The 14,619-nt window shown below is 49.9% G+C and overlaps 2 protein-coding genes across 6 annotated transcripts; both read right to left on the bottom strand.

The window, feature by feature from the left end:
• Positions 1-141: 141 nt before the first annotated feature.
• On the bottom strand, positions 142-10,375 carry SRA1 (steroid receptor RNA activator 1). Of its 2 annotated transcripts, XM_003900210.4 has the most exons (6): positions 10,263-10,364; positions 7,384-7,503; positions 7,103-7,228; positions 1,650-1,852; positions 732-840; positions 142-581 (listed from the first exon to the last, which is right to left on the bottom strand). In XM_003900210.4, the coding sequence occupies exons 2-6, from the start codon at positions 7,442-7,444 to the stop codon at positions 373-375; spliced, it is 708 nt and encodes a 235-aa protein (XP_003900259.1). In that variant the 5' UTR covers positions 7,445-7,503; positions 10,263-10,364; the 3' UTR covers positions 142-372. The 2 variants fall into 2 exon arrangements, with proteins under 2 accessions (XP_003900259.1, XP_021795440.1); XM_021939748.2 differs by lacking the exon at positions 1,650-1,852 and having other exon boundaries at positions 7,103-7,503; positions 10,263-10,375.
• APBB3 (amyloid beta precursor protein binding family B member 3) lies at positions 8,222-14,549 on the bottom strand. 4 transcript variants are annotated; one of them, XM_003900206.2, is made up of 13 exons: positions 14,142-14,549; positions 13,695-13,858; positions 13,537-13,613; positions 12,611-12,671; positions 12,301-12,447; positions 12,048-12,175; positions 11,794-11,799; positions 11,537-11,651; positions 11,315-11,399; positions 10,970-11,053; positions 10,589-10,704; positions 10,263-10,454; positions 8,222-8,775 (listed from the first exon to the last, which is right to left on the bottom strand). In XM_003900206.2, exons 1-13 carry the CDS (start codon positions 14,188-14,190, stop codon positions 8,539-8,541), a joined length of 1,461 nt encoding a protein of 486 aa, XP_003900255.1. In that variant the 5' UTR covers positions 14,191-14,549; the 3' UTR covers positions 8,222-8,538. The 4 variants fall into 4 exon arrangements, with proteins under 4 accessions (XP_003900255.1, XP_003900257.1, XP_003900256.1 ...); XM_003900208.2 differs by having other exon boundaries at positions 11,537-11,672; XM_003900207.2 differs by lacking the exon at positions 11,794-11,799.
• Between the last annotated feature and the right edge of the window lie 70 nt (positions 14,550-14,619).

Below are 14,619 nucleotides of genomic sequence, written 5' to 3' on the forward strand. Positions count from 1 at the left end.
TTTCAGTCTAATTTGGGAAAAAGAGGTAGGCAGTAGTCTGACTGTACCCAGCAGATCCCTTCCTGATGAATGGAGAAGGGAGAACAGACGTTTGCAGATGCACAGGGGGCACGGCAGTCGAGGACACCAGAGGGGACTAGCTTGGCACAGGAAGGGTTCATCTCTCCTACCCAAGGCCCACCACAGAGATGTTTTTATTGAAATGCATGTTATGAGTAACACATGAACTCCCTCTGGCCCAGGTGGGACCTCTTCCCTTATAGGTGGGTCAGGCCCAGTGGGACAGTCTTGTTGGTGGTAAGAAGGGAGGCAAGTGAGAGAAGGCCTCCAAGGCATAGGAGATGGTGTCCGGTGAGTCTGCGGAACCGAGGATTATGGAGCCTGCTGGAAGCCTGGTATGGTGTGGTTCTCAGCTGTGGCTGCAGATTTCTCTTCATTGGCTGCCTCCTCTGAAAACAGACTCCTCTTTTCTGCAATTAATCTTTTAACTCCTACCATCCACTGACTGACCTCAGTCACATAGTCAACCATGAGTGAGCGGTGGATGTCATCTGCTGCGTCCCACCGATGGCTTGAAAGCTCTGAAGAGAGATGGGGATTGAGCAAGCAGCCTGTGGTACAAGAGCTTCCATGCCTCCCCTCCCAGTCAATCAAAATCTCAGCACTTGCTCCAGCACAGCCAACCACAGCAGGACAAGGGATTTAGGCTATATCAAAGAACCCACCCATACCTTGCACCAGTACAGCCATTCTCTTCTTTACAGGTATAGACAACTTTCCTCCAGCCCACTGTTCCTGCAGCAGTGCCAGGCGTCGGCTGATGTCATCACATACCTGCTTCTAAGAGACAGAAGCCCCCCCTCCAATTCAGTGCTGCCAGCCCAATGAGGGGAAGAGAGAGGAGGGCAGCACCACATAGGAAGCACCTGCTTTCTCTAGCCCACACTTTAGAGTTCTGGTTCTTTACCCAAAGATTAGAGGCCCCACTGAGAACCTGATGAAGCCTGCCTTCCCCTGCTGTCGTCTTCTGACACTGCCTGATGTTTCATTGAAAAGTAGAGGCCATTAAATGGAACTCTCTCATCTTCCCACCACCAGTCCTCCTAACCCACCTCCTCCTATGACTAGAATTTTAAAATTTCAGGGGCTTCTCAGACTCTCAGAAGCTCATCCTGTAGCATTACTTCACAAAAAGAAAACTAAGAGCCAAAGAGGTGAAATTACCCATGCTACTTTCCCTTTAAGACATTCTTCAGATCTCTTTTTCTAAGAACTAAGAAAACACTATAGCTGGAAGAGGTTTCCTTCTTCCTAACTGGGCACAATATAAATTTCCTGAGAATAAAATCAGCCGGGTCTACTCTGAATGGCATGGAGGTACAGAAAATCAGGTTGTTCACTAATAGGAGCTGAATTCAACTCTTGTTCCCACAGCATCTTCTACTGATTGGTCTTCAAAAGTCTGTTAATGCTCCTGAAATCCTGTGTTCATTTCTCTGGGAAGGCCTTAGCAAATTCTGAAGGAGTCCATAACTCTAAAAGGACTAAGAGCCATTGTCCATTGGGTCAGAGGGTCTATCTCTGGGAGCCATTCCTGCATTTGGCTGTGGATGGAAGCCCTCTCTAACCTCTGATGTGCCAGGGCTTACCCTTGTGTGGCCACGGCAGTCTTCCAATGCCTGTTCCAAAGGTCTCAGCACATCCTCCATCAGAGCCTCAGACTCGACTGGGAAACTTGTGGGCTCCATACCAGAGGCAGGACCACTCCCCACAGGTGGGGGCCTGGGAGCCTTACTTGAAGGAGGTGGAGGCCCCATTGGGGGAGGCCCAGGAGAAGTCTCTGATGTGGGGACTGAAAAGGTATAGCAGGATCAAGCAACATGGCTTAAATGGGTAAGAAGTTTAACTCTAAATTCACCCCTTCTAAGAAGGGCTACTCTCTGAGACAACTTATTCATTCAAAAATATGCATTTATGAAGTCCCCACTCTATGCAAGGCAATATGCTAGGCACTAAAGATTAGAAAAGTAAACTAGGTGGCTGGGTGTGGTGGACACGCCTGTAATCCCAGCACTTTGGGAGGCTGAGGTGGGCAGATCACCTGAGGTCGGGAGTTCAAGACCAGCCTGGCCAACAAGGCGAAACCCCGAGTCTACTAAAAATACAAAAATTAGCCGGGCATGGTGGCGCATGCCTGTAATCCCAGCTACTCAGGAGGCTGAGGCAGGAGAATCGCTTGAACCCAGGAGGCAGAGGTTGTGGTAAGCCAAGATGGTGCCATTGCACTCCAGCCTGGGCAATAAGAGCGAAACTGTCTCAAAAAAAAAAAGAGAAGAGAAGAAAGGTAAACCAGGCCTGGGCACAGTGGCTCACGCCTGTAATACTAACACTTTGAGAGGCCAAGGTAGGAGGACCACCTGAGCTCAGGAGTTCAAAACCAGCCTGGGCAATATAGTGACACCTCATCTCTACAAAAAAAAATTTTAAATTAGTCAAGTGTGGTGGCACACACCTATAGTCCTGGCTACTCAAGAGGAAGTAAACCAGACAGATTAAGTTCCTGACCTCAGAAAGCTTAATTCTAGAGGGATGGAAAAAAACACAAAATTACTAAATTATGTTACATGCTACCAAGAAATAAAATGGTTTATGCAATAAAGAGAAATGGGAGAACCTATCTAGACTAAGTGTTCAGGAAGGCCTTCTGAGGTACATTTAAGTTTATCTGAGCTCACTCGCTATGTGACTTTCAGCAAGTTACTTTCAACCAGAGCTTAGGTTCCTCTTCCGTAAAATGGGGATGTATATAATGCCACTTATTTCACAAGGTTGCAATGAAGATTAGGAATATAGGTACAGGCTAAGTGTGGTGACACATGCCTCCAATCCCAGCACACTGGGAGGCTGAGACAGGAAGATCACTTGAGCCCAGGAGTTTGAGAGCAGCCTAAGCAGCATAGTAAGACCCTCTTTAAAAAAAAAAAAAAAAAAAAAAAAAAGGCCCGGCGCGGTGGCTCAAGCCTGTAATCCCAGCACTTTGGGAGGCCGAGACGGGCGGATCACGAGGTCAGGAGATCGAGACCATCCTGGCTAACACAGTGAAACCCTGTCTCTACTAAAAAAATACAAAAAACTAGCCGGGCGAGGTGGCAGGCACCTGTAGTCCCAGCTACTCGGGAGGCTGAGGCAGGAGAATGGCGTAGACCCAGGAGGCGGAGCTTGCAGTGAGCTGAGATCCGGCCACTGCACTCCAGCCTGGGCGACAGAGCGAGACTCTGTCTCAACAACAACAACAAAAAAATACAGTTGCTAGTGTGTAGCAAAAAGTACAAACTGAGCTGTTTTTATTAAATTGAGAACTAATGGATGAGACAGATGCAGCTATGAAGAGTTGAAAGAACATGTACTAGGTAGAGGTGAGAGCAGTGCCCAAGAAGCAGGAAAACTTTTGACTTGTTCAAGAGACAAAAATGAGGCCTGTAGGGCTAAAAACTATTATCACTGAAGAAAGTAGTATGAGCTATCATTAGAGAGGTAAGCAGAGGGTCCAGACCCTGTGGGGTTTTGGAAGAGTTTGGTCTTGAGTCAATGGTACTGGGAAGCCACTGCAGGTTTATAAAAGCAAGGGGTGATGTGATCAGACTTATTCTTAAACATGTATGCTCTGTGAAAAACTGATGAAAACAGGTCAACAATGGTGGCAGGAACACCAGTTGAGAGGTTGAATAGTTCAGGAAAGAGATAATGCTGGCATGGACTAGGGTAAAAGAGTAGATGAGGGGAATGGAGTAGTCTGAGATTTACTTAACAGGAAGTAGCAACAGGAGTGGATTGGGAGTGAGGAAGAGAGAAGTCAAGGTGACTCTTAGTTTCTGACTTTAGTAATGGGAACCACTAACAGAAAGACTGGAAAAGTCAAAAGTTTACTTTTAGGTACCAACATCCACAACGATGATTGATTTATTTAATAATTTGGTGTTACAGTTGACCTCTTCACCTCCAGTGATCATTTTTTCCCACCCTACATCAGCCTCTCATCCCCCTGCCTTGTTCACAACACTATCACCTCCAAAATCTGATCACCCCCTTACCCCTTCCAGCTCAGCTACTTTGATTTCCATGTACATTAACGTGGTCACCCCCTTATAAATATTTTTACCTCCTTTATCTGCTCCCATTGTCCCACTTTCCTGGTTAAACCCAACTTGCTTGCACTTGGGAGGGAAAATAGAGCCATGCTGACACTTTAAATTCATGGCCACAGATTTTAAAAGGTACCAAACACTGCCCGGACATTTTGGCTCATTTTTTCCACTCTTCAGAACTTCTCTTTCTTTCCCTGCTATCTTCTTCTGACACTGCCTGATGTTTCACTGAAAAGTAGAAGTCATTAAACGGGAACTGTCTCATCTTCCCACCACCAGTCCTCCTAACCCACCTGCATCTGTGGCCACTTTTCTTCCTCTTGTAATAGATGAAAACGTTCCTGCTCCTATCAAAAGCCATCTTTCCAGCTGCATTCTGCATCCTAGCCTCTCTTGTCTTCTCTAGACTTCCCTACTGTAACTATCTTCTCTTGCATCATCAGTTCTCCCTCTCTACTGAATCATCCCATTAGCGTACAAACATGCTCTAGTATATTACTATCAAAACACTCCCTTCACGTTCCATTTTCAGATACTGTCTCATTTCTTATCTCCACAGAATTTGAGTGAACTGTTTATAGTCACTCTCCCTACTTTTCACATTCTCTCCTCAGCCCATTCCAGCTGAGTTTCTGTTCTCACTAATGCAGGCTGCTTTTGTTATGATCACTAGTGACTGCTATGCTTGTCAAATCTAGTGGTTCCTTTTTTTCTTTTTTTCTTTTTTTTTTTTTTTTGAGATGGAGTCCCAGGCTGGAGTGCAATGGTGCGATCTCAGCTCACTGCAGCCTCCACCTCCCAGGTTCAAATGATTCTCCTGCCTCAGCCTCCTAAGTAGCTGGGATTACAGGTACCCGCCACTATACCTGGCTACTTTTTGTATTTTTAGTAGAGAGGGGGTTTTACCATGTTGGCCAGGCTGGTCTTGAACTCCTGACCTCGTGATCCACCTGCCTCAGCCTCCAAAGTGCTGGGATTACAGGTGTGAGCCACTGCACCTGGCCCCTTGTCTCTATCTTGATGTCTCAGCAGCATTCATCCCTATTGATTCATGTCTTTACACTCTCCTATTTTTTTATTTTGGTTTTGGTTTTGTCACAGAATCTCGCTCTGTCGCCCAGGCTGGAGTGCAGTGGCGTGATGTCGGCTGACCGCAACCTCCGCCTCCCAGGTTCAAGCGTTTCTCCTGCCTCACCCTCCCAAGTAGCTGGTATTACAGGCCCCACTAATTTTTATATTTTTAGTAGAGACAGGGTTTCGCCATGTTGGCCAGGCTGGTCTTGAACTTCTTATCTCAGGTGATCTGCCCGCCTTGGCCTCCCAAAGTGCTGGGATTACAGGCGTGACTCACTGTGCCTGGCCTCTTCTATTTTCTTCTTTGGCCACTTCCCAATCTCCTTTGATGATTCCTTCTCAACCTTGAAATGCTAGAGTGCCCTACGGCTCTGTCCCTGGCCTTATTCAAGTGCATGACATCAAATACCATCCTTGTAATGGTGACTTATTTCTCTAATTCTGGCTTAGACTTTTCCCGAAAAATAACAGCCTAAATTTCACATGGGCCCCCCAAAAAAATCCCCCTCCCCAAAACCACTATCCCCCAGTCTTCCTATATCAAGCAAAAAATTTTAGTTATATGGATTCCTCCTAATCTACTCATTCCTACTGACCTTCTCCATCTCATATCCATCTAACTCCTAGTACCCTTATGCAAATCATTAAATCTTGCCTATATTACCATAATAGCTGTAATTTGTCTTTCCACTCCCCTAAAATCTTGTTTTCACACAGCAGACCGTGATCTTTTCAAAATGTCAATCAGTCCCTGGTTCTCAAGCTAGGAAGATAGTGCCCACAGGGCAAATGTCTGGAAACACTTTTGGCTATCACAACTGGGTGGATGCTACTGGCATCTATTGGATAGAAGTCAGAGTTGCTGATAAACACACAGGAAAGTCCCTCACAAAGAATTATCTGGCCACAACCTATCAATACTGCTGAGTTTAAGAAACCAAGCCTCGTATCATTCTTCTTCTACAGCAAAAAGGGTGTGGAGAATGGAGGGCCACTGAAAGAACCAAACCTGAGCCCCTTTATGGAGGCCACAGCACAGCCCATTTAATGGCCTGGAAAATTCTCAGGGGGAAAGGTGGCTCTCCTCTACTTTAAACTTTTCAATGGCTTCCAACTTTATGTAGACTAAAATACAAACTCCTTATCCTGGTTTACAAAGCCCACTATCCTGGTTTACAAAGTGGCTGTAGCCAGCCACTCTGTATTTCATCAGTCTCTGAATTGGCCAAACTTATTCCTTTTGCAGCTGTTTCTTTTGCTTGGAATGCTTTTTGTGTGGCTTAAATATCAGCCCCTCAGACACCTCGTTACCCAGTCATATTACATCACCGCTTATTTTTCTGTAGCACCCTCACCACTATTTAATCTTTCAGCCCATCTCCAGTGTTGCAACATGGACTCCCTGAAAGCAGAGATCTTTTTTCTCACTGCTGTCTAGTTGGCCCTTAAACAATGCCTGACTTATAGTAAGTGCTCAGTAAATAATAGTGATTAAATGAATGAAAAACTGTGAAGTCTGATGATTATCATATACCTAAGTGAAGACAGAATGGACAAATGAATATGCCACTATGAGGTTCTGGGAAGAGGTATAGGTTAACAAAGATAAATAACTTGAGGATTAAAACTATATTAAAAGCCACGAGTCTGGATGAGATCACCTAGGATGAAAAAATAGAGTCTTTTTAAATCAATACACCATTTATTAACCTGAGCAGCAGAGAAGGGGCTCGGAAAAGCACCTGCCCTGAGACCTTTAATGGAGCCCCATAACCGCTCTCCATAAGGAGCCCTCAGGGAAGAGAAAAAAGCCTTCCAGACAGGCTTATCTCTTACACCCCCCCCATTCCCCGTCGGTCTCCGAGCACAGGGGCCCCACGCACCTCTGGGGGATCCATCCTGGGGTGCGGCGACCCTCTTGGTGAGCAGCGAGCGCCTGTGTCCGCTGGCCTGGGTCTGCAGCCCGTATGAGAACTGCGGCGGGTCGTTCCAGCCGCGCTCCTTGTTGCCTGCGGAGGCGAGGGATGTGTGAAGCGAGCCCGGAACTCCACTGATAGTTCATATTGGGGCTGGGGGAGACAGAGGGTCCAGACTCCGCGCCGCAACCGCCCCCAGCCTAGGCCGGGGCGAGGACCTAGTGCCCTAGCCAGTCGGCCGCGCTCACCCGGCTTCACGTACAGCTCAGCCATCTCCACTTCCGCTTGGCCAGCGGGGCAGCGCGTCATTTCCGGGACGGCCGCTCACAGTTGAGCCGCGTCCCAGGCCAGGCGGGTTGCCGGGAGCCCTGGAGGATGGATGCTCGTTCACAGCCGTCGGGAGCTGCTGTGGGGACCCTGCGGCAACTCCCTAAGACTCGAAGGCTCCATCTAATGAACCATCAGGGCCTGGTCACAAGGCACCAAAGGAGGTTGTTGTCCAGGAGCCAGCGCTCTAGGAGCCCTCATCCTCTCAGGAGCAAGTTCGAACAACCAGAAGCTCCTGCCCCACATACGCCCCGCTGCGATCTAGCTAGGTTGACTTCTACAGCCTCCTCTTGCATTGCCCTGCACAATCTCCACATTCACCTCAGGTAGCCTCACTAACTAGTACTCATCTTCCTTCAGTTCTCAGCTCAGATGTCAGTTCTTCAGGAGGCCTTCTGGAATGTCTCAGGCCAGGTTAAGTGTCTTACTTGAGCTCCCACAACCCTACAACCCTCTAAGATTTCCTAATTATATTACATCACATCTTCTGTCTTATTTGACTCTTGTTCATTTCCCTGACAGTCTCAGAAGGTGGGACCTTGCCTATTTTATTACATCCCCAGTGCCCAGCTTAGTGCGTGGCACAGGGAACTCCTTAGAAAATATGTTTGTTGAATGAATGAAGTCAGATCTCCATCACACCCATGCTGTCATGTGACTACAGAGAGCCACCAACATCAAGCACAGACACAAAGACGCTCATCTCACACAGGCTGTTAGCCCCCAGCCCTGTCCCAGGCCCAATATACTCATATCCAGTGAGGTCACTGAGGGATTTTTATTTGCACTGATTTTGCTATAAAGTGTTACTGAGGTAGAGCCAACTGTCCAGGGTTGGACAGGGGCAAGGAACACAAGGACCCAAGGAAAGGGAAGTCAGGGTCCTACATTGTGGTGCAGTGCCTTCCAGTCATCCATATAAACAATAAATTGGGCAATAAACAGACAGTGGACAAGGATCAGAGGGACAGGCAGAGAAGGCTTCAAGGGGTGACAGGCTATAGGCCTTGAGGAATAAAAGGGTACAGAGTTAGGCATGGACCCAGAGCCTCCTTCCCCAGCCTTCCCAGATAAGTTTAGGGCATGTGGAGCAGAGAGGGTTTCAGCCGGAAGGCATCAAGAAAAGAGAAGACACCCCGCTTTCGAGGGGTTGCCCCTGCACCGCCAACCCCTCCTTTGAGCAGGGGGAGGGGCAGGGGACCTCCTGGGGAATCCATGGAGCTGGTCCGCTTGAGCCGCAGGCGGGCACGGGCCTGGGCACCCCAGGCCTTGCCTCGAGCTGCAGAGGCCACAAGACACTTCTGGTACTGAACCTAGGGAGAAGGGGAATGTGAGGATCCAGCTACTTTCTGCCCCTAGACTCCCTGAAAGCTTCTGCTGGACAGGGAACTGGCCAAAGCTTCTGTCTGATAACAAGGTTGGTAGTCGGCCACATGTGGAGTTTCTAGAGCATTCCCAGGTAGCTCAATAACAAAATCATAAAACTGTATCAGACACTTAAGGAGGGTGGGCTGGACACTGCTAAGTGCTTTGGATAATTCAGTTATTTATGAGGGGTTATTATCCCTGTTTTGCAAATGAGGAAATTGAGATTCAGAGAGTATATGACTTGCCCAAGGTCACACAGCCAGAGAAAGGCAGAAATGGCATTCAAACCTAGTTCTCTGATTGCAGAGCCTGAACTCTTCATTACATGTACCACTATGTTGGCTCTTTTCCATCTCTCACTGGTGGGGACTAGTCCCTGGCAAAGCAGATTCCCTAGTTGAGGGTAAGGGTGTACAACTCAAACTCCAGCCCCAATGCAACTGCTCCCAGTCATCTCATCTGAATGGCTCAAAGGCGTCCTAATTGGCCTTCCTACCTCCTCTCATGTCCTCCAAATCTTTACCCATACTATAGCTGAAGTGATCATCCTAATACATAACCCTGACTTCACTGTGGGGCTTCAGTGATTCCTAGTGCCTCCAGATAAACTCATCACCCTGACCTATGAGGTCCCCCATAACCTGGCTTCTGTCATTCTCTCTGATCTCATCTCTTACTACATCCCCCTTGCATGCCAGATACACTAGATTCTTTCAGATACTCTCATCCACTAATATCTCTCACCTTCACAGCTAAGGTTCCCTGTGCTTGGTACACCTGCCCACTCCCCTTCACCTGGCTAACTTCCCTCTTGGACTGTCAGTTTTCTATCACCTCTTACAGGTAGCCTTCCTGACCCCTAAAGGGGCCACCTCTTCCATTAACCAGTGGTGTACAACTTATTTCTGGTCTATCTTGGCACTATCCTAAGTGTTTTGCGAAGGCAAGGGCTGTGCCCTCTATAACACTAAATTCTCAGGGTCAACTATGGTGCCTGGGACCCTGTAGGCACTCATATTTGTTGAATGAATGAGCAAACTGAACTAACAAAGTATAAGCAACCCACAGTCAAATGCCCACAGATGCCAGGAAATAAACCTAAATGGGACAAACAGGAACAATGCCAACTCTTTAGGGCACAGCTTCTGCACAACTCTGGCTGCATGTTGACATTTACACGTGTGAACTGAGTGCCAGAGCTCTTGATATTTTAAGAAAAACAAGAATAGCGATTATTATGTGAAATGTCCTGGCCTTTAAGTATTGGCAACTAATTAAAACTTACTAAAAATAACATGAGGGCCAAAACATTAATGATGCAGAATCAGCCCAGGTTTGTGATCTCTAAAGAGGCTGCCAACCCTGAGCCCCAGTAAACAGCGGAGAGCAGCTGCAGGGCAATCCCACCCACCCATTCCCACCCATGACTCACCATACAGGCAGCCTGCACAGCTTCGGAGAGTCCCCCTGCATGGGGCTGGCACCAGAAGGCTGCGCACTGGAAGCTCTGACGGCCCAGGTCAGCGATGAGGCCAAAGGTGTGTGGGTCGCGGCCAACACCAATAAATGTCACAAGGCGCACAGGGCACTGCCACAATGGCTCCTCCTCTGTACTGGCCTCTGCCTGCCCACACCAGGCCTAGTCACTAGGGGGCCAAGCACTGGCCAGACCCACTGAACTTTTCCGGCAGCAAGCAGTGACCCCTCAGCATCCCTGCTCACCCCTCCAAAGCCCCCAACTTCACCCTCTTCTGATACCTGAATGGGGTGTGCAGTCATGAGAGAGTCAGACACACTGAGCATGGTTGGGACCCAGGCATTCCGGTCCCCCCTGGTGGTGAGGGTACCAATGGCCTCGTTCAGCACATCCATGCCTGGGGGAACATGCCCAGCGTGTCTCCCAGTTGTAAAAGAAAGAGTCTGCAGGGAGTGTCTAGCCCCCTCTCACTGACTTGGGATTCAGAGATAGGGAATAGGATAGTTGGGGCAAGGCTTAGAATTCTGAGTTGGGAAGGCTGGTAGATCCCAGGCGCCATAACAAGGCCATGGGAGGACTCTGAGAAATGGTAGTGGGCCCCACTTCACTCACCTTCCCCTTGCCTCACACAGCCCACCATATGCAGCCCCCTCAGTCCTCACCCATGGCTTTGGTGACTGGCAGTGTCCCCATGTACAGTGCTTCATACTTCTGAGCAGCTTGGCTTACTGCATCCAGCAGCTCCACTGAAATATACACACCAAGTCGGCCTGGCAGCTCTCTCAATTACCATTTTCCCCACCCTTCTGAATGGCCAGGACTCAGGTCAGAGCTGGTGCTGATAGAAGAAAAGGCTCATAGATGCTCCTCCAACTCGTGGCTTGGGATCCCTGAGACCAGACCCTCAGAAATTTATCCACAGAAGTACTAAATAACCAGAAATTGCCCACCCACAAAGCGGCACCAAAGCAGCCCAATGCAGCAATGCGGGACTCCCCTTCCCATACCTTGCCGTGGCAGGTCTTCAGGGGAGATGGGGTCTGGAGAGCAGCAAGAGGCATCAACACTGACCCCTACTCGCTCTGACAAGATCTAAAACACAATGAAGCCAGCATGAGCCACAGGGAGAGAGGGGAATTAGGGTAAAAGGGCCAATACCACCCCAACTACCTTGGAAGCTTCAGACCCAACCCCTTACCCACATTCCCTGCCCCACCCCTGACCCTTACCTGGGCACAAAGCCCATGTAGGGCACTGGCAATGACCTTGGCAGGGACATCACAGCGAAACACATGGCACTTGAGCATACAGCTATCTTTGTCACTTGCCACAAAAGCGAAGTCCCTAGCAGGGGCAGAGATGGGGCTGGGGTAGAGGCTGGTTAGAGGCAGGAGCCTGCAGGAGGCTGGAAAGTCAGGCTAGGGATATGGCAGGGATGGAGTAGGAAGGTCAGGAATGGGGCTCAGGATACCTGGTTTTCACTCACCTGTCACTGTTCCGGAAGCATGTGGGAGCACAGAAGGGAATCAGCCCAGCCTCTTGGACTCTCCCCCATTTGTCCCTGCTGAGCTGGGCCCACCCTCCCCAACCAGGGCTGGACCAGGCAGGGGAAGCAGTCCTGGGTCCACATCAGAGGATCTGTGTCCAGGGTTCAAGTACTGGTGATCAGCATCAGTGGGGATCACAGCCTGCAGCAGGGAGGGAGACGAGCTCTCGCTTGGGGGATGTAGGCATCCTCACCGGCCCTTGGAGCTCCCCACGCCCCACACACGGATGTGCACCAGAGGCTGGCAGTGGATCAGACTGTGGTCCAGGGGATTCACTAGGCTCATGGCATCCTTCTTCAGGATCATCAGCATGTTCTGGCCCTGCCAAGGACAGAGGTCAGCTCAGAGCTCAGATAAAGGTCACTGCCATGAGAAATAGGCAATTCAGGGATAGCTACCTCTGCTGGGCCCTGGGCCCAACCCATTGAGGGGCCGAGCCAACTCACCTCACCCCAGGCACCATCTAGAGGCTGGCTCCGGCTGCGGGTCTGGGCCAGCTGCTGGATGCAGTTATTGACTGCAATACTGCTCTTCCCCGGTGCCAGGTCCTCTTCAGGTACCTCTACCCAGCCCAGAGAGCGTACTGCAAAGCACTGACAAGTTGGGGAAAGGGACAGGAATGAATAAGGATGGAGCAGGGTGGCAGGTGCCACAATACAAACTCCTTATCTTCACCCTTGATCACCTCTGCTCAGTCCAATCCCACCCTTGTCTTTCCCTTGGGACCTCCCAATGCCCTCAGGTCCAAGTCACTACCTTAGCCCCTGGCTCCATGTTCTGGATGTAGGATTCCTCACCACACCAGGACAGAGAGTTACTGAAACAGAGCAGAGGTGTTAAGAGGACCACATTTCCCACAGTAGGGACACTGGTGAGGCCTAGACTAATTGATAAGCACAGGATGAGGAACAAGACCCAGAATATAGCACCAGAAATATAAAAACAGAGCAGGGTAGAGCCCAGGACATATTAACATAACACAAAGTGTGACTTAGAATTTGAGGGAAAATTCAGGACACAACCCAGACACAGGACATAGAATAAAAGTCACAAGGCTGGGTGCAGTGGCTCACGCCTGTAACCCCAGCACTTTGGGAGGCTGAGATGGGTGGATCACGAGGTCAGGATATCGAGACCATCCTGGCCAACATGGTGAAACCCCATCTCTACTAAAAATACAAAAATTAGCCGGGCATGGTGGCATGTGCCTGTAGTTTCAGCTACTCAGGAGGCTAAGGGAGGAGAATCACTTGAACCTGGGAAGCGGAGGTTGCAGTGAGCCAAGATCGCGCCACTGCACTCCAACCTGGGCGACAGAGTGAGACTCCATCTCAAAAAATAAAAAATAAAAGTCACAAAATGGAGCAGGGTTCAATATGTGGACCAGAACCCCAAAGTGGGACAAGAGATCCTAGAACAGAGGACCTAATGGCCAGGGTCTAGAACATGATAAGTTAGGACCAAGAATATGAAAAACATGTAGCTACAAACAAAAGTTTAGAACAAGGGATAAAACTCAAAATACTGACAGTTAAGAACTTGGGACAGAGCCAAGAACACAACAGAACCCAAAACATGTGACAGAATCCAAAACCTGGGGTGGAAAGCAGACCATGGGTCCAGCTGCGTTTTTGAACACCATGGAACCCCAAGCCTTTCATTTTGCCTGGGCCACTCGTTACCTCCGGTCCAGTGAGCTCTCCAGGCTGGAGAAGGATCTCCCTTTGAGGGGCCGCAGTCCCCAAATCCCCTCCGTTCCCTGTAGAGTGGGGGTTAGTCAGTGTAACAGCAGACCTGGGTCCACACACGGGCTCAGACCTCCTCCTCACACTCCACCTACCGTGCCTGGGTCCTCCGCATCTCCTAGTTCCCAAGCTGGGCGCTGCCACTGGGTGCTACCGCTGGGTACATGCCAATAGTAAGTACCTGCAGCATCGTGGATCTTCCTCCAGCCAGGAGGCAAGCCAGGCTCCCCCTCCAGACTCTGGTCCCCCCACAAGTCATCTACAGGAACACCGGATTAGAGAGGAGGGAGCATATTATTTGTGAGTTCAGAATAACATGCTGTCATAATCCTCTCTCCATCCCCAAAATGGGTCAGTTCTTAGGCTGAAGATCCAAGCTCCTCAATCTTGAAGACATCACATGTAAAGATCGGGTTCATTCGCCCCCTGGTCCCTACACAGAGAGGTATCCCCGACCCTGTCTTTGAGCCCCAGACTAGTCTTTCGGATTCCCTCGTCCTCCCTAAGCTCCTGGTCTTCCCACCGGGCCCCTCCGTGCACACCATCGCAGTTGACCAGAATGATGGCCAGCATGTAATCCTTGCCCAGCATAACCCCGGCCGCTCCCTGCCAGCCTCTGCCGGCCCGCACTCTCAGTCCAGCGCGACCTCCGGAGCTACTGCGCCTGCAAGCCCAGCCTCTCTGCGCCGCAGGCTGCCGGGCCAGCTGGCGCCGCACAAATACGGGGCGGGACACAGGGCGGGACACTGGCCGGTCCCGGAGGAGGGCCTAAGCCTCACAGCCCGCCCAGGTGTGGTGCGTGTAAACGGTCGTCTGGATCCCCGAATGGGTGCGTATTTCCGTGTGTGGGTCTGGGGGTGACCCAAGAACGCCACCGAAACCGCTGACACCACCGCACGACTATGAACTCATCAGGCGCCCGAAGACCGACACACCGGACATGCGCCGCGCGCACTCGCGCACGAGTGAGATCATCGCTCCCCGGTAGTGAGTGCGCTCACACTCAGCCTGAGACTCGAC

This window comes from Papio anubis, chromosome 5, assembly GCF_008728515.1.
Source record: "Papio anubis isolate 15944 chromosome 5, Panubis1.0, whole genome shotgun sequence".
NCBI lineage: Eukaryota > Metazoa > Chordata > Mammalia > Primates > Cercopithecidae > Papio > Papio anubis.

Bases quoted from the DNA above. Each gene is read 5' to 3' on its own strand.
- SRA1 (XM_003900210.4), bottom strand. From the start codon at position 7,444: ATGACGCGCTGCCCCGCTGGCCAAGCGGAAGTGGAGATGGCTGAGCTG. The intron at 1,853-7,102 runs GTGCGTGGGGCC...ATACCTTTTCAG, and splicing joins CCAGGATGGATCCCCCAGAG to TCCCCACATCAGAGACTTCT. The intron at 582-731 runs GTATGGGTGGGT...ATCTCTCTTCAG, and splicing joins AATGGCTGTACTGGTGCAAG to AGCTTTCAAGCCATCGGTGG.
- APBB3 (XM_003900208.2), bottom strand. From the start codon at position 14,190: ATGCTGGGCAAGGATTACATGCTGGCCATCATTCTGGTCAACTGCGAT. The intron at 12,672-13,536 runs GTAACGAGTGGC...GCTCTGTTTCAG, and splicing joins GAGAGCTCACTGGACCGGAG to TAACTCTCTGTCCTGGTGTG. The intron at 11,054-11,314 runs GTATGGGAAGGG...TGTATATTTCAG, and splicing joins TGAAGACCTGCCACGGCAAG to TGGAGCTGCTGGATGCAGTA.